The sequence below is a fragment of the Corvus kubaryi genome, unplaced genomic scaffold (assembly GCF_017639235.1).
Source record: "Corvus kubaryi isolate FWS band 111438036 unplaced genomic scaffold, C.kubaryi_AGA036_p1.0 133, whole genome shotgun sequence".
Taxonomy (NCBI): domain Eukaryota; kingdom Metazoa; phylum Chordata; class Aves; order Passeriformes; family Corvidae; genus Corvus; species Corvus kubaryi.
Genome location: NW_024580667.1, coordinates 3,154,660 through 3,181,634, shown reverse-complemented (window position 1 = coordinate 3,181,634; position 26,975 = coordinate 3,154,660). Strand labels below are relative to the sequence as shown.

General features: G+C 41.2%; 1 protein-coding gene across 2 annotated transcripts in view; it reads right to left on the bottom strand.

Annotated features, from left to right (window-relative positions):
- Positions 1 to 1,504: 1,504 nt before the first annotated feature.
- FUNDC1 (FUN14 domain containing 1) overlaps positions 1,505 to 26,975 on the bottom strand; it is a 46,046-nt gene continuing 20,575 nt past the window's right edge. The window contains exons 1-5 of one of the 2 annotated variants that reach the window (XM_042034509.1): positions 13,562 to 13,654; positions 11,707 to 11,863; positions 9,790 to 9,865; positions 3,684 to 3,812; positions 1,505 to 2,151 (exon numbers count right to left, since the gene is read on the bottom strand). In XM_042034509.1, coding sequence (XP_041890443.1) covers positions 2,074 to 2,151; positions 3,684 to 3,812; positions 9,790 to 9,865; positions 11,707 to 11,863; positions 13,562 to 13,592 — 471 coding nt within the window. In that variant the 5' untranslated portion in view covers positions 13,593 to 13,654 and the 3' untranslated portion in view covers positions 1,505 to 2,073. Of the gene's footprint in view, positions 2,152 to 3,683; positions 3,813 to 9,789; positions 9,866 to 11,706; positions 11,864 to 13,561; positions 13,655 to 26,975 lie in introns of those variants that run through there. The other variant, XM_042034500.1, reaches the window with a different exon arrangement.

The window sequence follows — 26,975 nt, the reverse complement described above, 5'->3', positions numbered from 1 at the left end:
CAAAGCTGCCACTCCATCACCTCCTCACCCTGCCAGCTGTACCTGGAGCTGCCGGCAGCATCCCCTCTGCCTCACCAGCCCAAGGAACTGCATCAGCAAGTGCTGCTGTTCCAGTAGCCATTCTCCTTTTCCAGTCATGAGTCCAGGACATGAAGCCAATCCCAGTACAAACCACCAGTGTTCACTTTTTCAATAACACCATTTCTCCTTGCCTTCTTAGTCCCTCAGACAATTTTACATGTGCAACATTATGTCTCTCATTCCAAAGGCTTAAAAAAATCTATCACCAAATAAATCTAATTCAAAAAACAAAACTATAGAACCCTCAAACATATTTCAGTAAATTCTTGATTCATTGACTGAAAATCTCAGATGGCAACAGAGTAGCAGAACAACTTTCCTCTGTAGAAATCAGTCTTGCAAAGTATTTTTGGTTTTAATTCTAACAATGAAGTGTATTCCTTAGTCACATGAGCTGCCTTTTTAGCAAGCTCACTAAAATATGCTCCTTTTAAATCCTTTCACAAAGTACACCAAAAATGCACATTTACAGGTTCTTGGTACTGGTCACTTCATCTCCAAAGCCCTTCATGACACCCAGTTCATTCCAGTCAGGGTGACTCACAGCAGTTGGCTTCAGTACTCTTTGGACATGCCAAAAACCCATGAGCTTCATCAGCAAAAAAGAGCTGACTGTTGGTTACCTTCCCATTATTCTTTGGGCTGAACACTACGGCAAAGGCTTTCACATTTTAACATTTTCATCTTTCTTTGTTTTTCTCTAAATCTCAGCCCAGCAGGCACACTCCTCCACAGGCTTCCCATTTCCAGTAAACTGCAACTGTGCTTATGTAACTTCAGATATTCACTATAAAACTAAATATTTAGGATTCATGGCCATTCATGTACCTTGGGTTTAGTTTGTGAGGCGTGTGTGTTAAGATTTATTTTCCAAAGCCTTAAGCAGGCTTGATGAAACCCTTAAAGCTGAGAGGTATGCAGGACATGCTTCATACCTTACCTTGGCCACAAGCACACCACAAACACGAGGTCAACATGTAATACAAACCTCTGGAGCCAAGGGACGCACTAATCTAAATATTTAGAAGGTTAATACATCCAACATCCCATGTCCTGTGCATCCCAAGCTCACACCCATCCATCCATCCGATGCCAATGAACCACTATTGCTGTTCAGCCAAGGGAACAGGAGCCCAACACAACCCTGGTGGGAGAGATTCCAGTTCACATTCATCTGCTGCTACAGTAAAAACCAGAGGAATCAGGGCAGAGCAAACTCCTCCTTGGGTAGAAATTTCTGAAAGGTGCACAAGTTTGAAATGTAGAAAAATGCACTGAGTGTTTGGATTCTCAACTTCTTTAGAATAACAGTAACAAATCACTAAAACCACCTTAAAAACCTGTCTGGGCAAACACTGGCACCAGGTCCCTGCAGGCTATAATTGAGACACTTTCTTATTTTCTATGTACACAAAGGCGAGAGTCAAAGTTAATTTTCACCTTTAATAAGCTCATGGTTTTTTGTTATTTAATACTCTGTAAAAAGGTATTACAGATTGATTATTATTGCAGTGACTTCGAAAGAAGATGGACAGCCAGGAGGCTGAAACTACAGTATCATATACAGTATGTAGTCATAGATACTACCAACTACAGCATGAAGAAAAATACTTTTTAAATAAACAATATTTAACTGAAAACATAGAAATGGAGCTTTCATCCTTACAGTATGGTTACATAGCTATATTCCAAGAATAACATTTTAAAAAATGCTAGATCTTGAAAGGCCATAGATAAAAAGAGTCATGATGAGGATGAACCAGTTTTGCCCAGAAATGCTATAATGAGCACACTGCACAGTTTTTCAGCAAATCCTAGTTTTGCCAAGCTTCAAGAGGCAAAAGCCTGAAATGTAAAAGCTCTCAAGTTCTCTAGCTAGTCCACTTGTCTTGCTCTGGCAGGCCCAGTGACCCACACTGCTTGCAGACAGCGTGTCACCACAACTGTTCTTCACCAACATGGATCCCATCAGGCAGAGAGACATTCGGGTCCTTACGATGCCAGCCCCAACAAAAAGCCTCCAACAAACCCACTGGACACCATGATGTTCTGTTTGATAAATTCTGTTGACTGAGAAGAAAAATAATATTCATAAAGTTAATTGTGTCTGACTTTATTATTTAATACTTATCACAATTTCCTGGGAACAAGAACACTAAGATTGTGGAGAAGGGTTCAGGCGGAAGCAATGTGTCTAAAACCATATAAAAACAGGTGGCACCAATGGACTGCAAACTGACTCTCAGATGTCTTTAACAATATATTTAAAATACAGTGAGCCTTTTAAAAGTCAAAATACAGAGGAATTGTTAGAGCAATTTCATGCCAATACCACTCTAGTTTTGATTAAAACAAGACAGACGTTTTACAAACTACCTTGACAAAAAAAAACATGAGCACCACCGTGACTTCAATTGCAATCACATCATAAAAGGTTTTAAAAAATACTGGTTTTTGGAAGAGTAGATCATTGGAAAAGAAATACACTTGACTCCATTATGAGCCAGTTTCTTAACAACTTAATCCTGGAAAAAAAACCTTATGTATGATGACATAGGTACGGAGTATTTCATGAAGTAGCAGCACAGAGTATAGCACCTTTTATCAAATGTGCCATTTCATAAATCCTCTGCTTCAAACACTTCAGACTGGCAACTAACACACAGTTACAAGAGAGTCATATAATCTGAGAGGAAAAAAAACTAAAGGAAAACCAAAAACCCCATCCTGTCCCACCCATTTCTAAGGGCAGTGGAGAAGAAGAGGTTAAGCTATTTGAGGTACAGAAGAAGCAAGAAAACCCTCACTCTTGAATTTTCAGTTCATATTCAAATTAAAATTTAAGGTAATTTTGATTAACCGATGTGCAACTCCACACAGGTTAAACCTGACATGTCTAAACTCATTAATTACAGAGCTCTAGTGTGGCTGCTGTTTCACTGTCTACAGCACGTTCCCTGTCAGGATTCTCAGTTATTCAGAATGAAACTTAGATTGCATGCACAGAACGTGCAAAAATGTAGAAGCAGGCTTTAAAAAAACCCAAACAACCACAAAATTGATTAAATGGAAGTCTTCAACTGACAGGGTGCAACAGTCCCAGTGACACTGATCAGTATCACAGCTACTACCTCTTCTCAACATAGCAGGCACCTGGCAGATTCTGCAGACAGATATTCTCCAAAATGTGTAAAAATGAGAGATAAAATCACAACTACTGTTACAAAGTAGCTATAGCTTTTCTGCAGTAAAGTCATTATTGTCCAGACAAGTAATTTTATTATCAGCAGTCTGAGAAGATCTGGCTTTTGTCTTTGTAGTTACCATGTTTTAACCACACCACCGTGAACTTTTTTACCATGTCATGACCTTACTGGCTTTGTCACTCAACAAGAACAAGTCTGTGTGTCATCTTTAACAGTGACCAAACCAGAAAACTGAATTAATAAAGACAACACAATCTGGTAACTTTTAATATATTATAAAGCCAGACTATTTCTGATGCCCTCCAATTTAGCACTTGCGTTTTCAACTCATCATCACCTGCAGTGGAAGGTAAGGAAACCTGGCTGGTAGAAAACAGTGTATCACCTTAGACTCACCTCTTCAATTAGAGTGTTGATTTCGGGAGCTGCCTTATTTGCCCGCTTTTTTAACTGTTTTTTTGCTTTGTTTACATCTTTTTCAACTCTCTTCCAGTCAACTTGTACATATCCACTATGACTAGCAATCTAGGAAAATAAAGGCAGTTAGTACAGCTGCAATTCACATTTCATGAGTCAAAATACATTGTCTTGGTGCCTACAAAGTCACTTTTATTTTTTTTTTAATTACAGATACAGGAAAAGACATTGTTCCAATTTCAGCAGGTTCTCTGCTTCAAACACTGATACTTTCCTCAGTGACAGCAGTTCAAATTAGAACAAGCAATGGCAAAGTTCAGTAGACTCTTGTTAATTTTACCAGTTCTCTGTTCTTTAGTTATAAAAGCTTTGAAATGTTTTTCCTTCAGCATTTACTGTAGCTTGTAAGAAAAACACATTCATAGGACAACAATGAAAAACTGTTTAATTTCAACGTCTTTCAGAATTGTAGAATTCTGATTTGTGACAGAATATCTGGGGCTAATCAAAATCATCATTAGAAATACTGAAAACTCGTATTTTAACCTACACAATTTAAACTGTCCAACAATAAAAATACTCATTACAAGAGAATTCTCACACTTTTTACAAAATAAAACCAGTGAGTAGAAAAATAACACAGCCTGAGAACAGCACAAGTTCTGTAAAATGAGAAAAACGGCTAAGTTTGAGGAGATTGGTTCATGACAAATTTACACACAAACTCCCAATTTTTTTAGCATGTCTAACCATCATCCCAAACCTTTGCCTTATTTCTAAGATTCGATTGTTGCATGTTCTAGAAAACAGCTAAACAACTCCTTATTTGGGGAAAAAAAGAAGTGAAAAATATCAAAACTAAGGATTACTGCTTATTTTAACTGTTAGGACAAACAGATATAAACCACTAAATTTACATGTAAATGATTGTTATATAAAAACTCTTTGTAAAGAGTGACATTTCTCAGGTCCTTCTTAAGGTCACATGTGGGTGTGAAATCAACTCAATTTACCTAACAGCCTGCCATGCAAACTGTTCAACTGGTAAACTAAGTCACAGATAATGAACTTTTGTGGAACAGGTATTTAAATATACAATTTATTCGGTTTAGCCTAGAAAGAAATGTTTCACATCACTTACGGGCTCTGAAGTTTGACTTTCACATGGTTCTTTCCAACAAATAACTGAAATTAGACCATCTAGCTTGCATTACAACTGCTACAGTAACTAAGCAACCTATTTCACCACAAACTGAGGATTTCATAATCCAGAAAAAAACCTAAAATTAAACAAGCGTCAGACAGATTTTGTTTGAATTTAAAACAAAGCTTCTAAAAGACCACCTATGCAAGAAAGTAAATTTCGGTTTCCATCTTTGCGTAATTCAAAAAACCAATTCACTGGACAAATGCAAAATGAACTTATTATACTTTAAACTCTCTTTTACTTCATACCACAGAATGTAACAAATTAATTGACTTTGCCTGTCTATTGTAAAACCATTTATTCACAGGGGCACTAGTGCCAGGCAGGGACAGCTCATTAAGGGCTGTCTGTACAGTATGAAAGCAGGAAACCAGTTTGAAAGCTGTACTGGTTGCACATCCAGTCACTGGATGACATACCAAGAAAAGAAAAATAGTTGTACATTGGGGCAATTGTTATTTTATGAATTTAACATAACCACAAGAATTTCAAGAAGGCCCAAGCATCGAATTGGTGCCTTCTCACCCATACAACTGAAAATTAAATGTGACTGATCTACCCAGTCCAACACAATGTAAGAAATGCTAATGTATTTGCTTGCTTGTAAAATGCAAATGGATCTTAGAAGAAACATTTCATTAAGACAACTTTAATTAGCTCAGTTACCCTGACAGCACAAAGATGAGGCAGAAGTTTTTAATTAAGTTCTGTTTGTAACTACTGCAGAGCTTACACTTGCATCAAAACCAGACATCTTTTCTCCCTGAACTTAGTAGCCCTGAAATTAGAGATTCCAAATTCTACTTTTGAGTGTTTATACAAGTCTATAAAATAAGCAACAGAGGGTAACGGTTTGAATATACAATTTTTAACTGAGAAGAAAAAGACCCTGTACTTTGGCAGTGATAGAGCTTGTGTCGTATCTACTTTGGCTGCAACCCCACTAATTACATAATTTCATATATATGTGCAGAAATAATACCCCTGAACTCAAATGCTGGAAAAATATACTTCAATTTTTAGACTCTAATTCATCATAAAAAAACTACTTGCTTATAACAGTAAATTTACATAAATGCGAATTCTCAAAATTTACTAGTATTTTTAAACTCAGGCCATACAATAACAAAGTAAAATAACAGTATCCCATTATCATATCCATGGATATATAAAGTAGTCATATAGGTCTATACATCTTAATTGCATATATTACTAAAGAGGCCAATGGGGATTTCTGGTTATACAGGAATCTCTCTCTATATAATAATAGAATAATATATTATATACTTATCTATATATCTCATAGCTCATTATTTGTTCAAGACCTTCCAAAAGTGTTGAAAAAATAACAGAATTTTTTCAAAAAGGCAATTGAAGAAATACATCAGTGCAGGAACACTAAGAATATGTGTACCTTTCTTTACATTAATCAAGGAAAACTGAGAATTTTCAAGGGCAGACCTCATTTTGGGGGTGATACTGGAGAGGCACACAGGAACTTTGCTATTATGAAACACTGATAGGAGTAATGAGCAAAAATTTATATAGTAAGATGGGACAAAAGAGTTTTAATTTCCTCAAGGCAAAATCTCTCAAGAAGAGCCCAAGCAAGGCCAGAAGGCAGAGGTGAGCTCCCCTGTGCTCAGCTGCCTGTGCAGTGCGCAGAAGCCATGGGCACTTTGAGGTATTTTCTGCTATCTAGGAAGGAAACAACCCCCATCACACTCCGCCAATTTCCAGAACAGATCTGACAAATCTCTAAGCTCAACGCACAAAGACAAGCAGGGACTGAGAAGCGACACACCACTTTCTGTAAGAGCTGAACTGCAGAGGTTGTACCCTCAGCCACCATCTGCAGGCACAGCTCTGCTATCCCCACAGCCAGCACTGCAGGTTACAGAAGCGTAGACACTCTGTCCCTCTACTTCATGTCAGAACCTGCCAGGAACTTGGCATTTCTTTATCAGTCCAACTTCCAACTCCCACTTGCTTTGGCTGTTCCATTGAATACTCCCTCTGAGTCTGCACACATTCATTGTCAAGTGGGATACTCAACATAAAATTGAATCCAACTCTTCCTCACTAAGTCCCCAGCTCCAGAAGCAGGTTGGTCCCACCCTGGGAGTGTGACTAGGATGCCACACTGGGCTGGAACTACATGGTCCTTAAGGTCCCTTCCAACCCAACCCATGCTATGATTCCATGATCATCATCATGGTGCAGTATCAAAAATCCCTGTACAAGATAAAGCCAAGGATATCTCGGAGTTTATTTTGTCTCTTGTGTTGTTTTCATGTATTTACTTTTCCTAAATTAGAACATAACTTAATGAAGAATTGAATTTAATTCATCAGTGGTGTATTAATGGGCTGAGGAGCAGTATATTAATGAAAGCACAAATAACTGAATAAAAATCCAATTTCCTTATTAAATAATAGACAATACAGTTCAGAAAAACCTGTAATTTGTATGCTCATTGCAGAGCAAAAAACAATGAAACTGCTATTGAGGAGATAGGATTTTAAAAATTAATAAATATTAGGTGCTCATTAAGAACAATTGTTTTTAACCAATTCATTATAGCAGAACCAAGAGTACACGAGTTCATCCTCTTCAGGATTTCATTAAATTGTGCTGTATAAATGAGAAGTTACAAGAAAAATCCCTTACTTGTTATGAGAAATGCATTGCATTTTCCTTAACATAGTGCATGGATATTGATCTTACACCAGCATATTTGAAGAACTACATCTATTTCACTAAATAAAAAAGTTAATTCATTAAACTAAGCTGTGGAAATATCCACTGCAAAGATGTGATAACTGATCTTGATTTTGAAAAGCTGTGCAAATTTAATGTCAGTTTTATCTTTTTCCTCCAACTACTTTTCATATAATCAAAACGAAGACTGAAGTTCTAGATCACTTACAAAAATACGAAAAATCTTTTTTGCTTCCTGTACAAACTGACAGTCAAAAAATGTACTGCTTTCAGTTTCCCATTACATTTCTCAAGATGAAGTCATCACCCACTGCAGAAAAAAAAGTATTTTTTAAATTTTAAGACTGAAACGTTTCACTGAATGGGCTTCAGCCAAGAATCTTGCCTTCTGTAGTTATTATTCCTGTTCTAGCATGTAATTATAATGTCAATGTTGCAATCAGCAGTTGAAATGAAATCTGCAACTTCAGAGAAATTTACACATAAAAAGGAACTTTCTAGTAATGTGCTGAAACACTCTGCCCACTCAGGGGAAGCACTGAACATGTATTCATAGAATCAGGATGTGTGATCTTTAAATGAAAAAATTAAAGACTACAAAAATGTAATTACACCATAGAATTTATGACTCAGCCTTAAAATGCAAAATGTTTTGAATTAAAGGAGAGACCAAGGCATTTACTTCATTTCCTTCCAAGAGAATCTGATCTTACTTAAGATATAGACAATCCAATCAAAATACTTAGCTCATATTTCCTCTTGGATAATACTCCTTTCTGGATTCAGTGTAAATGAGATCAACCAAGAAATCAGACACTCAACCACAGGGCAAACCTATTGCATATACAGGAAAGCTCCCCAAACCTCACAGCTCAACAAGCAAAAATCCTGCAGAGGGGATGTGTTTTATTCAATTTCCATTCTCCTTTGTTTACAGGTCTCAGCTTTAACTTTTCAGCTTCCTGTAGTCAGGAGCACTGAGGAAGGCACCTGCAGCAATGTGCTGCCTCCACCCCAGGTGCCTCTGTCCTGGCAGCTCTTCAGTCATATTGATAAAAAGAATTATTATTAAAATAATTAATACCAGTAGTATACAAAACATGTGAAAAGAACCAAACTAGCCCCCAAACCAGTAGGGACCATGATCATGAAGGAAGCGTGTGTACTCAACACAACAGTGACATTTCAATGTATCACACAGCAGCAGTTACTACCCCACCCTTCCTGATCAATGCTTGACTGCACCAGCTATTATAATCAAAGAAGAAATAAATGCAGGATATGCCTTTCAGAAGCCGTCCAGGGTGATGCTGGAAAGAATAAACACATCTTTAACCTCCCCTCTCAAGAAATTGTGTATCATTGAGCCTAAGTAGGCATCAATCTATATCCCCTAGAACAACCTGAGGAAAAATGAGAAGCTCACAGGTATTAAGACATGAAAAACGCCAGTAAAAAATCTGGCATCTTAAAGAAGAGCACATGAAATTGTCCTTCACTTAAAGTTTGTCATCTAATTCAAAGGCTTTTTGGGAATATATCCTCCCCTAATCACAGTATCTGATGAAAAATAAAAATGATCATGCCAGATAACATAATTAAAAACTTCTGAACCCGAAAGCCAGCAAAGAGAGGAATGCAATGAAGCTGTCAAGATTCAGGCAGGCTTTAGAGGTTCAACAAATATAACATAGCAAGGGGAGAAAAGAGAAGAACATGGGTCATACTGGGACCAGAACAAGCCTTCCAGGCAACTGCCAAAGCAGCCTACTTCTTCTAAAGCTCTGATAAAATTCTCAAACCAATTTAAAATAAACACATTTTAAATTCTCCCTAACCATAGGTTTACAGGCAATTCCTCTCATCTGGCAGCACTGAATCACATGCAGTACCTCAGCTTCTGCCCAGAAGGTTCTCATCTTACTACAAACTATTTTACAGGACAGAGTAGATTCTGATTTACCTCTGATTTTTGCAATGTCTCTTCGATACATTTGTACACAATACTCCAGTTGAAATGTAAGGTTTTGACTGATAAGACTAAAAAGATGAAGTAGGTAAGAAGCCTTCCTAATTAAATGTTACCCAACAGCTGTGTTATTCCTATTGTTTAGTAAATAACATTTGCCAACTTATAAAGCATGAAATGCTACATACTTGAAGCAGAAGAAAGCCACCACCTACTGCAGTTGCTGCAAGCTTTCCGACTTTCTGGAACAAAAATCCCGCACACCTTAGGGGAACAAAACAAAAAAAAACCCAATCCAATGAAGTTTTCTGCTGAACAATGCCACACTACAATTCCTGACTGCAACTATTACCATTATCTCATTTAACAAAGCAAACGTATAATTTCATATTTACAAATTTAAAAATCAAGGCTATTTAATGCAAGCAATATTAAATTAACGATGTCTAAAACAAGACAATGTGAGTAATGGTTGCCTGTTCCTGGCTGTCTGATGGCCCCTTTAAAGTAAGCTTGAGATCTCCAGATCTTACTGTTATTAAATGTAGCACGTTAATAAAGCACAACATAATTATATAAGAGTGCTACTATAACTGCTCCCAAATGGAAGGTAAATACATTATACCATAATTTATATTAACTACACAACTCCTAAATGAAAGATCTCAGTAAAAAGAAGCACATCCCTACACAAGAGTTAAACTCAGCAAGGCCACTCTACTGGGACATGGCATTAGTCTATTCTTAATGCATCAAGGCAACCAGAAAATTACCTTGTTCTCAGTCTCCAAACCCTCCCACATTAAATGGAGAACAGCACAGATATTGATATTACAGAGTAGTGATAAGGCAGGAAGGGGCCTCTGAAGGTCACCTGGGCCAGTCACCTTCCCAAAACTGCTGCAGAGCCCAATCCAATCCCGAAGCTTGGTCAGGCTGCCAAGAACCCTGACTCAGACAAGAATTTCCAGAGCTGATGGCTCCGCAACTTCCCTGGGCAATTCCAGTGTGTCTAAACACTGGCCCACACACAGAGGAGAGTTTTTCCCCCTGCATATGAACAGTGAATTCGTATTTATATTCATCAGTAGGCACACACAGATATGTGCATCTACAGATACTGAAATATGCACTTTCCAGATCATTCAATAAGACAGTTTTTATGGATGCCAGATGAACTATTCCCTAGAAACTTCTGAGTTTACATGTACACATCTAAGTTTTAAAAATAATTTTAAGGCTACAGAAGCAAATAAAAAACTCAGACTAAAAGCTAAACCTCCACTACCTCAATGCTGTACTGAGCCTGGGTACAACAATTTCATTTTTAGTCTATCTCATCTTCCAGTTCTTGCATAATCCCTCTTTAAAAGTCACTGTGCTGCCATAATGATGTTTTCCACTGAATTTACCATTTTTCTGAGTACTGGAATAGACAAATACCATTCAAATAGCTCTGACAAATAACAAATACCTTGACACTGCTGTTCAGGCTGTAGCCACATCGTCCAGTTTAAGTTCTCATCTTTACTGTCTAGCTTTCACCATGAATTATTCTGGTATAACTAGGCTATGGTATCTCTCTCCAGTTAACATCAGAGCAGACTGTGAATTTGCTCAACATAGCTCCAACTCCATTTAGAAGAAAAAACAGTCTCCATTAAATGGGGCTCTTAAGTAAAAGTATATTTTGCCATCTTTTTTTTTCCCTTCATGTGTTTTACCTGTAAAATATGCCTCAGCCATAATGTAACTTTCTAAGTCTATAGTCTAGTAAGGTAATCAACTTTTCCATACAAATAAAAGCTATATGCAGTAATTTTCCATTATTCTTCTAATTTTAGAGCTCTGACATTTTTCCAAATCCCTTCCACAGTAGCTAGTATGAGTTCCCTTGGATAACTGGTGCTTCACTAATATTAAAAAAACCTTCATAATGATGAGTCAGAGTAACAAGCTAAAATTGTTCACACATGAATTATCTTGTTCAATGCTAAAGGAAATCCCATTAAAGATACATTTATCTGCTTCAAATACCCTTGGAAAATGGATCTTCTAACAGAGTAAAAGGTCTAGGTCAGTTATGGAAAGGGAAGCTCCCTCACCAGCCAGTCACACCTCCCATCACAATCTGCGTGGCTACAGAGTATTTTTCTACAATTGGTCCTGAATTGCGGCCAAACACACGATTCCACCAATGGTGACGCCGCGCATATTCTGTTAAATCCAGCACTTCGTAGGAATCATCGTCACTGTCGTGGTCTTAAAAAGAAAAAAAAAAAATTTTAAAGTTATTTTCTCAGTTATACAGTACATTAACAATGTCTGTAAAAACCCCAGATCCAGTTTGGGCATTAACTGGGTAATGCAATGGTTTAAATTGTAGCGTACAAGCTACCTGTGGTCCAGCAGCTCCAGGACAAAGGATTTTGGGGCTAATATGCAATCATCAAGGTAAGATATAGAAGGCTATAGGGGTGTATAACCTATAAAATCCATGATTGGCACTACAAATGTGAAGAATCCCCTACCTGTTCAAGCACAGGAACCAAGAGGCATCGGATGAAACTACCAGTTAGTTCATTCAACACAAACAAAAAAAAAAAAAAAAAAAACCAACAAAAACAAAACCCAAAGGGATAAACCAACACTTCAAAAGATTAAAAACTCCTGGCCCATTGCTCTCCTCAGAGGACCAGACATCAGCATATGCCACTAAGCCAAGAAGCCACTTCTGTTCCTTTTCCACAAGTGAAACAGATGATGCTGGGACTCCAATTAAGCTCCATGCTTGCAGGGCAATTCTGTCAGTGTTTTCAAAACAGGTATCCTACAACTTCAAACTAGAGATCCTCACCACCATGTCTACTTGAACAACAGAGGAAGGAGATGGGTCTAGATTTTTAAAGACAAATATTTTAGAAGTGTATCACATTCTGTGGATATACACATGAACTGAAGCCCACTTTGGCTAAATATATTTGAGGTTAAATCTCAAATCAGCAATCCTGGTGGGACATTCCAGAAAAGAAGAGCAGTTAAATTATTACCTAGAATTATAAAGTAAGACTGTAGATATAAACATTTTATTAGGAATTTTGACAGCTTTTTAACTTTTACTACCAATATGGGTAAAAACTTCAAAGACTGCAAGAAGTACACATGCAGTTGTGGATTATTTCCCTTTATTAGCACCTAAGTGCTCTTGAGTACTAAAAAATAAAATAGCAAGATCCATAATGCTAAAAAGTTGCTATTGAATAGTCTTTCTTTGAGGTATTGAGGACAATCTGTTTAAGTTCTTCAGATGGAGAACAATATTAAAACACTGTCATAAACAGTTATATTAATTCTGCCCTTAAATCATTATTATTTAAACCAAAACTCGTGTACACAAGTGTAACACATTCTGTGGCAGATAACACTGCCAGAGCATTTTCTACTGATGAAAAATATTCCCTGCATGCGGCATATGATGTTCTGGACATTCCCCAAACACATCGAACTGTGCCAGTGCCAAAAGGCGCCACACGACGAGGCCACAGCAATGCCCTTAAATCCCCGCACCATGAAGGATGCGGCGGCCATGGGGGCTGGAGGCTCCTCGTTCCCGTCCCGCATCCCCCCGGCACCTGCAGGTGCGCGGCCCCGTGGTCCGTGAGGGCTCGGCCAGCACTCATTATGTCTGCGCGCCTGGCCTGAAGGGGTTTCAGTGGTTAAATCCCGGGAAGGACCTTTATCCCGGGTGATGCCGAGGGTGCCGGCGCCAATGCGCCGGGCCGCGCGGTGGAGGGGGGACACGCACGGATTGGGGGGGCCGCAGAACCCGGGCCATCCCTGCCCGCCTCCGGGACGCAGCGCGGGCAGCGGGAGGGGGCTGCCCACCGCCCCCGAGAGGAAGGAAGGGCGCCCGCCGCGCCGCCTCCTCCCCGCTCCCGTCAGGAAGGGGCCAGCACTGACCTGAGGCGGAGCGGGGCCGCCGCGCCGCCATGTTGGCCGGTGCTGAGGCGGCGCGCGGCCTCCCCGCTGCGCCCCCAGCGGCCGCTCGCGCCCCGCCCCGCCGCGGTGCCGCCCCCTCGCGGCCGCTCCGCGCATGCGCCTCCCGCCCCCCCGGGGGGTGTCCCTTAGGGGAGAGCTGAGGGGCCGGGGCGGGGGATTGGGCTTTGGGAGACGTGGAATATCGTGAAGTGGGAAGCATCCGCAAGTGTCATCGGGTCCAGCTTCCTACGCGGCACAGGACTCCGCAAGAATCCCGCCATGTGCCTGAGAGCGTTGTCCAAACGCTTTTTGAGCTCCGTCAGGCTGGTGCTGTGACTACCGCCTTGGGGAGCCTGTTCAGTGCCCAACCACACTCTGGGGGAAGAACCTTTTCCTGATATCCAACCTAAACGTCCACTGACACAACCTCAGGCCATTCCCTCGGGTCCTGTCACTGTCACCACAGAGCAGAGATCAGTGCCTGCCCCTCCTCTGCCCCTCATGAGGAACTTGTGACTGCACTGAGGTCTCCCCTCAGTCTGCTCCAGGCTGAACAGACCAAGTGCCCTCAGCTGCTCCTCACACGGCTTCTCCTCAAGGCGCTTCACCATCTTCGTTGCCCTCCTTTGGGCGCTCTCCAGTAGTTCGATGTGTTTCTTACCTTGTGGTGCCCAAGCCCGCACACAATATTCAAGCCTGTGCCATGAGGGGCCCATTGACCCCAGTGATGGGGATAGGAACCCTGAAACCTTCCCAGTATCTCCATCTGTGTGCGAGGAGCAGAACAGTGGCTGCAAGCATGGCTGGACAGCAGCTACATGCCATAAGCCCCATAAAAATTAATAACCAGAAAAGAAAACAAAACACAAGGCCCCTCAAAGTACAAAGGTTAAAGCCAATGTGAGCTGTGAAACATTTGAAAAAGTTAAATTTGACCCCTGGTGTGCTCCTTCCTTCAATGCATTGGTGGGGTTTCAATGGGCTAAAAGCCACATAATTGTATTTTATTACTTTTTTTTTTTATTGTGTGCAGTCATAACATGGAGGTGGCTGACACAGTAAGTGCAGCTTCAGGAGTGTTGTCGCAATATGAATCAAGAAAGCATCAAAGAACATCACTTATAAATAATAAAATTGAAAACACATTATTTAAAAGTGTTTACAGCTGCTCACTTGGACTCTTACCCTGCCAATACAGAAGACAGACAATTACAATGGAAAAAAATCCACTTTTCCCCATGTCATAAAGCTGTTTTTATGGAGTAAGCATTTAGGATTTTAATTAAACCCCTTAATTACGCCAGCCTTAACAGACATAGGAAAAAAGGGGAAAAACATATTAAGGTCCTTTAGTCAGCTCTGAAACTGAAGGTAGCAGATAAAACTTGAAGTTAGTGTATAAAGTGGTCGTTTGCTTATTAAATGATTTTTATTACAAAGATTTGCCATTGTGATAAGCAGGTGACAGCATGCCAGACAGAACTAGTAGTATATTGCTTTCTTTAAGATTTTCAATAGATATGTTTCTGTATGGAACACAGATTTGTCTCACGATTTATTTTGACAAACACTGCGCATCTTCAGAGTTTCCTTGTTTAAGCATAAAATTGGTGGGTTTGGTATTCACTTCCCCATCAGTAACAAAATGCTTGTTGACTTTTCCCAGTCAGATGCCAGTAAGGTAAGGGAGGTGACCAGCAAGTTTTGCTCAGGTTGTGTGAGCCTGGCTATTTTTGTACCTTTTGTTGCTCGAATTCTTAATATTTGGCTTCCCTATTTTTAATTATGATCAGTTAAAAATAGCAGTGCTTCTCAGATGACTTTCCCCATGTCTGTACAAACAATTATATTAATTTTCTTTCAGAACAGGGAGGTTTATATAATTAGCACTTTTAAAAGATTAACATTAGAAGCTGCATTGTGTTCTACATGCGACTTCTGTTTGCCCCCTTTTGCAACCCTCTTGCCAAGTCAGGGTGGTGTGACAAGTGGCAAGGAAGGAGTTTAGGAAAGAGCCAGGGAAAGCCCTTTTGGCAGGTTTTGGGCTTGTGGTATCTCTGTTCTAAGATCAGGATGCACCCCTTGCCCAACACAAGACATTTCCCCATGGGTTCCAGCTGTGTAGGATGCAGTGGTGCTCCCAGCCATGGTGCTCAGCCCAGCCTGCTCCTGGGTGCTGTGAATCAACCAAATGTCTGCCCAGGATCTGCGGGCACTGCCTGGGGGATTGGCTCGATGCCCACACAGAAAATGCCAACAGGATTGTTCTTGCTTCCAGCAAAATCCATAACCTGTGCAGAGACAGCAAACCTTGTGGCTCCAGAGACCAAGAATAACTGGGAGAGCTTTTACCATCCCCATTGTGATGTATAAAATTCCCCAAGCCCATTCAAATCTCGTGCACACTGGTGCTTTCTTCAAGCTATTCATGGCAGATTCTGACAGATTTTCCAAGGAAAGGTAGACAGTTTAAACTCAGGCCACATTTTGGCTTCACCCTTAAAGGCTCTTCAGGAACAAAATGTTTTCCCGTAGCATCAGAAGGACTGTACAGAAAAATTGCACTCTTTGCTCTATAAGCCCTGGCTACAAGTTCAGGCTGTACAGCCACCCTCTGTCCTTGTACCTGTGACAAGCAGGTTCGCTATCACAGCTTGCGAGGGAACATACATGGCACACACGTATCTTACAAATACTAAAAACCACCACAATAAGCAACCCAAAACCCCTAAAAAGCAGAAGAGAGCCCCCCAACCTTAAAATGCCTGTGTGACTAATCTAGCAGCTTCTCTGTGCTGCTGACCAGATTTCCAAACTGGGACACACGTCCTTGAATTTCTTACCATCTTGCATGATTAATTACAAAACCTAAAGGCAACACACGCTGCCGGCCATCTCCGCTAGGCCTTACTTGTGAGTGAAACTTAGGTTCTCAGCGGGTTTAGCCTAGTAAATGCAGTCAGAATAACCTGGCAATAAAGGTGTTTGACCGAATGGATGATTCCTTTTTCAAAACCAGACTGGACATGCTGTTATTCAATGTTCAGTTGGCTGGAAAATGGCAGAGAAATGTCTTCTCAGATATGGGAATGGATTTAGATTTTAAGTCAATCAGGATCCTGGGCAACAGCTGCTGTGGGAAGGCACCAGACTCTGACTCTTGGAGGTTGTGACCTTTCTGCAACAGCCTCTATGTAGTTTTGGATGAGGAGTGAAAGCTTGCACTAGGACTTTTTCCAGCTCTTTCTTGCTTGCCTGGCAGAGAGGGGCCATAACCTGAACTGTTAATGCAGTAGGAAGTTCCATGACTTCCTGATGAAGAGCAGTACAGGGGCAGACACTGATCTCTTCTCTCTGGTGACCAGGGACCCGACCCGAGGGAGTGGCCTAACGTTGTCAGGGGAGCTTTAGGTTGGATATCAAGAAAAGGTTTTTCCACCAGAGTGTGGTTGGGCAGTGGAACAGGCTCCCCAGGGCAGTGGTCATGGCTCCAAGCCTGACAGAGCTCAAGAGCATTTGGACAACGCTCTCAGGCACATGGTGGGATTCTTGTGGATGGGCCAGGAGTTGGACTTTGATGATCCTTGTGGGTTCCTTCCAACTCAGGATATTGTATGATTCTGTGATGTTAAAATGAAGATACTCCTCCCTGTAATTATGATGTTAACAGATACACATCCTTGTGTCTCATGACATCTCTATGTGAGATTTTGGATGGCTTGCTTGTATTGCTTGTCTTCAGCCTTCCTTTGTCGCTTATCTTTGTAAAATGTTTGTTACAAGGTTTAACTAAATTTAATTACGATAATTTTTTTCTTGTTTGTGAACATCATTAAATTCTGCTTTTCAGTTTTGTACTACTCTCAACTCAATAACAGCCTCTTTTATCTTAGAATCGCAGAATAATTTTGATTGGAAAAGACCTGTAATAAGATTGAGTCCAGCCATAAATCTTAATTCATTTATCCTAATGAAATTTCAGTTATAAATTCCCACCACAATCCATGTGTGAGTGGAGGAAAAGGGGCAGAGAAAGAGATGTCTGTTGTCTTCATTAACTAACGGAAGTTTAAATTGTCTCTTGGTGAAGAATTCAACCAATACAAAAAGAAAAACCAAGTTTAGTGTGCTGTGAAAGGTGTTTAAACAGGTAACAACCAAAGACATCACCCAGGTAAGATGCACTGGATCTACAGCACCTGCATTAAACAAAACTGATGGTTAGTGTTGGGTTGGGCTGCAGCAGGACACATTCCCATGACCCTAGCCTGGAAAAGTAAGGAAATAAAAAGTTAAGGGGGAGATTGGTGTTTCGTGTTCAGTTTGTTAACTATATTGTAAATAATGCAAGCTGATTATCCATTAATCTTTTGATCTCCCCTCTGATGCATTACCAGACTTGGACTGCAGCATGGAACTCTCACTGAGACCTCCCACTATTGTATGAACCCCATCCCTGCGCTGGGATGGTCTGTGTGCCATGCCTGTGAAAAACGCCGGGATGGCGGCCAGAGGGGAGCCAGGGGAGCCAGGCTTGGGGCAGAGCGCTCATCTGGCACAGCTGAGCTCATCATTCCTTTAGGATCTCCCCTGGAGGCAGCCAGTGCTTAAGCAGTGGGAGCAGAATGCAGGAGATCACTGCAGTGACTCATGGAGGTTCATCTTGCACAGTCAAAATTCTTAATAAAAACTGGAGTGTTCAGCTAAATTTGAGGCTTTGTGTGATTGCCCAGGCAAATAAAGGGCAGCGAGGGGAACTGAATCTTAGAAAAGCAGAAAGTCTTGCAAGGCACTGGAAGGTTGTCTTCAATTTGATACAGGTGTCTCTCTGTTGTTAAATTCTTGTTTAAAACTTTTCTCATATACAAATTTTTTTAAATGAAAGTGTTCTGCCAAGTTTGTGTTCTTAATTTGCTGTTTTCTTGTGAGTAAAAACTCAAAGATTTTTAATTATCTGGAGGTAACCTTTTGTTTACTGTATGTCCATATTATAAAATTTCAGAAAAGCATGCTGACTCCAGTACTACATTATTTTAGAGAAGTTCTTTAAACAGCATTTAGCTGTGATCATGAATGTAATGATACATTTTGGTTTTAAGTTGTCCTTCAGAGATAAATATCCAATTCCCTTGGTAAATCCTGTAGGTATTCTGGAGTTCCCTGCTACTGTCACTCAAGTACTCGGACAAACCAATGGAGAGAGTGAGAACAGACTGACAGTCTGGCAGTCTGTCTTGCCAAGCAAATGTAAGGAATTACTTTTTAGAGGAGCTGCGACGATGAATCAATCATACACACCACTTCCACAGCTAACAGATGTTCCTATTTTCTGTAGCATTAGTGCTCATAAACAATGAAGAGAAAAATAAAACTTATTTGCATGGCTTTTTACAAAGTTAAGGGTAACAGGATAATAACTGGACAGGGCAGATTTAGAAAAAATCCACAGTGAAAAAATTGAGGACCCTCCAGAAATACCATCTAAGAGCCCAAAGAATTTCAGATTTTTCTGTTTGTGAAGCCTTGCACAAAGAAAAGGTTAAAAATCCTAAAATGAAGGGAAACACAGTAATAATGTTTTTCATTTTCTAGCAAGAAACAAAAGCCAATACAGAACTGTAATGAGTAAACTCTAGACAGTACACAAAGAGAAAAGATAATTCATGTGAGTCATCACTGCTGGCAAGGAAAACCTTTGATCAGAGACTGCTGTGCCGGTCACAGGTAGCATTCCCTGAAACACCTGGCTGCTCTCAGGTCACCTCAAGCTTATGAAGAGCTCTCCTACCACTTCTCCTTCCGTGCTGCCTGGTTTTGGCTGGAATAAAACTAAACACAGTTCCCCCAGAAGGCTGAAAATGTGCCAACACAGTCAAACATGAGACTCCTGGAGTACAGGGCTGCCTCCAACTGCCCCATTCCCCATGGCTGTATCCCCTTCCTAGATGGAGATCTCAAAATAACATTTCTCTGCCCAAAGGACTAGCTTGCTTTAGCGACCCTGAGATCAGGGGAACTGGATTTGTTTTCCAAGGGTAATTTTTCTGCAAAGATTGAGGCCCCTGGCAACTGGGGAGACAGCCTCACAAGCTAGAAGGCATTCCTTACTGTACTTGTGCACAGTAACTGTACTTCATCACCAAGACCTTCCCTAACTTTACAAAGGCAATGCCAAATAAAATTTAAATAATTTCTTTATAACAAAATTTGTCTTGAAAGATTGCCCAAAGGATCAGACTCTCATTCAGTTACCTTTCGAAGCTCAGTAATAGTGAAATAACTATATCCCAGCATTGCTTCCAGTAGCACTGTTAATTTTTCCAGCTTTTAAATACTCAAATCTTGATTTCTCATAAAATACTAATGCAGTTTGACAAAAATTGAAAGCAGCCATTGCCTCTGATAAAACTTTTCAAGGATAGATAATGTTCACCTTTTCATCCTGGTTTTCTCCAGTATTTTTTCTGTGGAAGTATTGTAGCCACCGTGACTTATCCCCATTGACCACCTTCAGCACTTATGGTCTCTACAAGGACTTGATAATGATTTTTGCAGAGTGAGAGCTGCACTCCCCTAAAGAAGACCAAGTGCTACACTGCAGAGCTTTCAGCACTTGGCAAGACAGAGGCAGGGCCATTTACTGAAGCTGTTCGGGACATGATGGTGAGCTAAACATCTGTAGCAGCAGCAATACTGATTCTGATTGAACCTGCAAATGATGTGGGTAGGGATTAGAGGAGGAAATCTAGTTTCTCTTCCCATCATTAATTCAATGAGCAAGACATTCAGGCTGTATCTACAGAATCTTTTGTGCCATACATTTCCTGGCACTGACACCATCTGCCGAGTCCCACAGGCTGCAGCAACAGTGACACAGAGGTAGCAGTGGCTCCAGTCCAGCCATTGGTGTTTGAATGCTGTTCTCATTAAGTCTCATCCAGAATTTCTCAGAGGAGGAGGAGAAGTGTGGGATATTTGCTTGTCCAACTGGAATCCAAACTAGCATGTAGAGTTCTCTAGTCTGCTCTTGTAGTCACAAACCTCATACTCAGAAGAGAGCAAGCAAAACCAACAGACCTAAGTGCAGCTAGGATGACTTCTCAGAGGAATCTCCCCATGTTCATTTTTTAAATTCAGTTTCATACTGAGGCCTCTTTCTTGGTATTTGTCAGATGGAACATCAGGAACTGGAGTGATAGGACAAGGAGTAATGGGTTCAAATTGAAAGAGAGGAAATTGAGGTTAGATATGTAGAAGAAATTCTTTACTGTGAGGCTGATGAGGCACTGGCACAGGTTACCCAGAGAAGCTGTGGATGCCTCATCCCTGAAGTGTTCAAGGCCAGGTTAGATGGAGCTCCGAGCAGCCTGGTCTAGAGGAAGGTGTCCTTGCTCATGGCAGGGGGTTGGAACTGGGTGATCTTTAAGGTCTCTTCCAACCTAAACCATTCAATGATTCTATGGCAAGCCCCTTTTTGAACATGGAGCTTGTTTGCACCCTTTTTATTGTACAGCAAGGTTTGGCTGAAGGTTTCCAGGCAATTGTGTGGAGGCTACACTGGCAGCTGCTGACAGCCAAGGTATTTTCCAGTGCTCAGCCACAGGAAGCCACACATGAGCTGCACAGGCACAGGTCATGCAGGAGGACTGACCTGTGGTCGGTCACTTGGCAGAAGAGGAGGTTATGGGGAAGTAGTTGTTGGACACAGGTTCCAGCATCTGCATAAAAAGATGCAGGAAGCAGAGAGACAGACATTCCCATCCAAAGGAGAAGGGAAGTCCTTCCAAGCTCAATAAAAACCTGACCAGTACCTAAAAGGTGCTCAAAAGTGGTGAGAAGAGCAAAGGTATGAAGAGGTATTGACCTTCTGTGTGTGTGTGCATGTACATTTCTATGTTATGTGAGCTAAGATCAGGACTGGCATAGTTTTAAACCTTTCCATGTCCATTTACTTCACCATTTCTAAAGACATGGATACCTTCAGGGCTGTCCCAAGACAAGGCTCCTGGAAAATATGGATGCTTTTGTTGTCAGGGTCTTTTCTGTGTCAGTGTTAAGCTCCAGGGGCCTAGACAGGTGTGCTTTGGGATTCTGCCTCTCTGAGGTGGTGCTAACTCGTCAGCGTGATCACAGAGCTGTGACAAAAAAGGGAACAATGGTCTGTAAATCTCAAAATCATTCACACCCATGTAGTCATCACTCACAGCGTCCTCCAGAGGGGAACTGCAGCAGGTATGCACATCAGGCGATCAGGAGGAATTTCTTCACTGAAAGGGTTAGAATGGGCTGCCCAGGGAGGTGGTGGAGTCCCCATCCCTGTTTCCTTGCAAGAAACAAGTGGATGTGGCACTCAGTGCTCTGGGCTGGGTGACAAAGTGGTGATCAGTTAAGGGTTGGACTCGATGATCTCAGAGGTCTTTTCCAATCTAACTGATTCTGTGATCCACAGGGACCTCACCCTAGAGTTACCAGGAAGGTGGTGAAACCAGGAAGGACCTTTTGATAAGGATCACTAGTGTAGATGTACTTTATCTCCTTCTTGCTTACTCATGACGTGTCACTGACGTTAAAAAGTAAACTAGTGAGGAGATCATAAAGCTGGGCATCAGCAGCTCAATATTTGTGAAATACAACTTCACAGCACATTGTCTACAAACTTTGCTTTGCAGTGTTTGGTTTATGTTTTTGCTTATTTATATTTTGCATATTTTATGTGCATTCTATATCCCATAGGCAATTTCTGCATTCAGTTCAGGTTTTTTTCCCTTCTGATTGATCAGGACCAGTAAGTAATCTTTAGAAAATTTGTTTGTTCTATTTGTTCCTGTCTTCTTCCTAAATGTTTGATGAGTGGGTGATTTGTTTGTGCTGTCATTACAAAAACCATATGTTGATGTGGTCTTATGGAGGAGTGTTTTTATTATTTTAAGAGTTCAACTAAGGATGTTTCCAAAGGAGTCATAATTGCTCTTCTAAGTACAAAGGCTGAACAATGACTGGCTTACAAATAATGCCAAAAATCTGTTCAGCTCAGTCTAATTATTTCAAAGACTAAAATCTGTTTCTCAGAAATGTCTTCTTTCCACAGTCTGGACTTTTCACATACTAAGAAAGTTATATTTCTGGAAGTTCTCTGGTTCATAGTCCCTTGGAGCAAGGGAAAGTATCTAATTTTTCATGTACATCTCAGTGTATGCAAAAACTTTAAGGCTGCCCCTGTCTTGATGTGAAATTTATTGTGCCCCAGCCTAACCAGTGCTGGGGGTTTGGTTGTCATTTTCATGGGTGTGATGAAAACTGGAGGGAATTTTCTGCTGGGAGACTGGTGCTTGTGCTGTTGCCAGCTGGCCAGTGTTCCTGGAAACACCTTGTGAGGCTGTTTGGTGTCACTGATGAGCAGGAGACAAAGTTCTGACATGGGTGGTGTCAATCTTCTCCGTAAATATGAGATTCCCACTGACACCTGGGGGACTACAGGAAGTACAAGGAAAGCACCGTGAGTGTAATTGCAGTAAAAATGATCCCTAGATTGGCTGGTCTGTAAGGGACTCAATACTATCCTGGCAAAAGGAGAATCTCTGGAAGTGCCTCAGTGCCCAGTATAGGCTGCTGTATATGGTAGAGATTCACCTGGATATTTTATACCTAAAATATTAAATAACGACTATTATTCAGTGCTGCAGGAGTAAAGAAAATGAAAAGAGGAAAATAGCTGTGCAGCTGGCCAAGACCTTGAAGATGACAGACTCTTCAAAACAGTTTTCAGAAAAACAATTTCAAACCTCCCTGCTGCAAAGCCTCCTACACAGCCCTTGCAGAGAGTTCTTTTAGAGAACTTTAAACAAAGGAGCACAATTGTGTGGCCATGTTTTGAGAGCAGCAATGTGGCAAATAAATGCTACACATTTATAGGTGCACGGCAGCCAAAATCAGTTACTGATGAAGCTGATTTCTTGTGGTTTGCAATAAAAAATGAACGGGGGGAAAAGTAGAAAATACTTCTCTGCAATGAAGGACAACATGCCATGCTAAGTGTCATACTAACGCACTAATGCACTTTGAAAACATAGCTGTGTATATAAAATTTAAATGTTACATAAACCATGCATGTGTTACATAAATGCCATTAGATTATAAGTATTACCTGAGATAAATGTGCATGTACTTGTATGTTTTGTATATCTGTCTGTGTGTATGTACGTATATATATATATATAATGTAGAAATCTGTATTATTAGATTATTGATGAAATGAACTGTTTTTCTCCATAATCCAGCAAAATTCCAGAGGAAGTTGGCCCAGTGGTCAAAGCTGTTCAGGTGTACTTTTGTCTCAGACCTCCTATATTGTGTTAGGTGGGGTCTCTATGCCTTACATGCTTAGAGACCAATGGTGTTAGAGGAGAAATAATTTATAAACTCAAATCCATAGTGATCAGGGCTAGCTGGATACCTTAGATGGACTAAATGGCAGGGGGTTAGAACTAGATGGTTTTTAAGGTCCCTTTTGACCCAGATCAATCTATAGTTTTATGAAAATAGTAACAGGTAATTTTTTTCTGAAGGATTCATTTATTGGAAATTCCTGCTCCATGTTTCCTGGCCTCCAGAAATATCTTAAGCTGATCACTGACTTTTAGGATATCATGATCAGGAGATCCTGGGGGTCTGGAAGGTGATGTGAATGAAAACTCTGTCACAGCTCTTGACTGAGGAACAGGAGGTTGTGTTCCTGGCTTTTCTTTGGTTTTGATCCAGGTTCATCGTGGTGAAGTGCAGTAGCCTTTAAAAAATGAGTCAGGCCAGGTGGGGTATTCTCACACTGCCTCCACACAGGGCACTGCAGACACCTGATGGAATATGTCTGTCTCCAGAGCACCAGAGCCACAGGTCTGGGTGCTGCCAGGGGGATGGGATTCAACCTCGCAAAGGTGCCTGCCCTGTGTGGTGCCTGAACCTCTGGAGCAGCCGCTTGCTTCCCACACTTCTCTGGAACTTCCTGGCCTTTCCGCATGCCAGAGCCATCTCTTGCGTTGCCACTCTGCCAGCCAAAAGCCATTCTGCCCCCAAACCAGGTGTAGTGCAGGCAAACACATCAGGAAAAGACACAGCCCCATTCCTGTGCCTTAGACTTGCAGTTTCTGGGATCTTTCAGGCCTCTCTGCCGGTGGCATGAACAAGGACAGCCCAACACTGCCTCTGCACATGGGCTGCAGCCAACCAACATGCTCACAGCCTGGAGTCTTCCGACATATTTTCCCTGGTTCACAATTCAAAACCATCCCAAATTATTATTTTGCTTTGGAAATTACGCTAAAAATAATTCCCTTTTTTAGAGTTCAATGAATAATGGATTCTCTCAACCTTACCCTGAATTTATGGGAACAAATGCCATTGTTCCCTACCTTATGGAGGCTGTAGGTTACAAAAACAGGGACAGGCAGAGCAATGTGCTTGAGGGGAGGACTGAGAAGCAGGTTTTTCTCTTTTTTTTTCACCAGGCATATCTTAAAGCCCTTCCTTGCTCAGCTTGGTATGGTACACTGGCATTTCTAGCTCCGGCTGCCAGCTCTAACGGTGTTACTCATATTTGTTAAACAAACCGAAGAGCAGAAAGCTCTCCCTTAGCTGGCTGTGTCATAGCACAAAGACAAGCAACTTTAAAAAGGCAGAAAACCCATAAAGTTGAGCTCATTGCAGAATATTTTCTTGTTGGCTATTCCTTGTGTTTCCTTTGGGACTGTAGTAGCCAGATCAGCCAACTGGGGATACTGATGAGTGTTGTTAATCTAAAGCAGTGCATCACTCTTTATGAAAATGGGAGTGTTTTCCTAAAGGCAAATACTGTTTTCTACTTGCTGTAGACTGTGTTTGTACCACGACCAGTGGGAAAGCAGTATTGCAACAACTTTGGTATAACCCTACCCAAGTCTGCTGCCTGGCTCCACATCCCGATTTTGGGTGGAAGCCGACAGGATGGATGAAATGGTGGCTTCCCCAAAGCTGAACTGCAGCCAAACCCTAGGGCAAACTTCTGGTTTAGCTCCTAGACAGAAACCCACGCACCAGTTTTCTTTGGGAAGAACAGGAATTCAAATATTGCTTTGGCCTGAAAATTGTTCTGGCTACCCTGAAGGCAAAGGGAAGGTGATTCTGCAAAGCCACAAGAAGCAAGAATTTTAATTTACAAATCATTTCCCTGATTTAAAATGCTAATTTTTATCTAACATTTTCCTTACTCCAAAACCACATTGGGTTTCAGTTACATGTCCGTTGAAACCAGAAAGCGATCATGCTGAAAGGCAATAAAAGGAACTCAAATTACATTTTTTTTTCCTTCTTTGTGTCTTTCCCTGCCTCCCCAAATGTTAGAGGAGCAAAACTGGATGCTACTATTGCATGAATTTGGGGGCAGGAGCAAATGGTGCAAGATGCCATCAGAGAATCAGTATATTTAGCACAGGAGGGGTATTTCTGAAGAACTTCTTAGCTAGAGCTCCTTGCAGATGGCTTGGGGCTGGGGTGGAAAAGCTGACAGGTGCTCCTGAGTTTAACTGAGCTCACTGAACATGTGGCAGAGAGAGCCCTCTGATTGTGCCTGCTCCGTGCAGGTACAGTCTGTGCCCCAGGTGGATTAAAGCCCTCAAATGCATGGGGTGACAAAGGGAAATGTGTCCCTGTGGCCACTGGCAGCGAGAAGGCAGCAGCTGCTATGGGTTCCCTGGGTGAAGGCAGGGCTGGGACTGCCAAGAGACCAAGTGATGGTTTCACAACCTATTTGTCAAGAGGGATAATTCAGAGCTAATCCATATCTGAGATGCTGCCTTTGTGCCACTAGCAGGGAGATAATGTCCCTCTGTCCCTGTAGTGCCTGTTACAAAGGAAAGGAGAGAAAATCAAGTTCCTCTTTGTCTCAGGAACAGAAGAAATGCCATTATCCTCCATGGAGGCAGGGGTGCACACACAATTTGAAAGGTCTGCTGGTGTTGTGATGCTCGATGTCCTCACAGTTTGCACCGTCACTTTCAGATGTGCAACACAAATATGAAATATTGCCACATTGTCCTGTTAGTGTCTGCCCATGCTTTGCAAAACTGTGTGTGGCTACAGATTACGCAGAAAAGAAGGAATACGGGCCTGCTCCTGGCAGGATTCATTCATTGCCCTGTAATGGGATTTTATTGGTTTGTAATGAAATGTGAGGAATTAATCACAGCTCAATTATACTTACAAATACATTGCTGTATTTTAACATGTGCACGCATGTTGGTCTGTTTTTAATTACCCAGAAAATGTGAAGTTAGCATAGTAAGATCAAAGAATTCAGATTTGTCTCTCAGTGAACAACGTCACTGCCTAGCCACACAAAGCCAGGGTGGGAACGAGCACAAAGAAG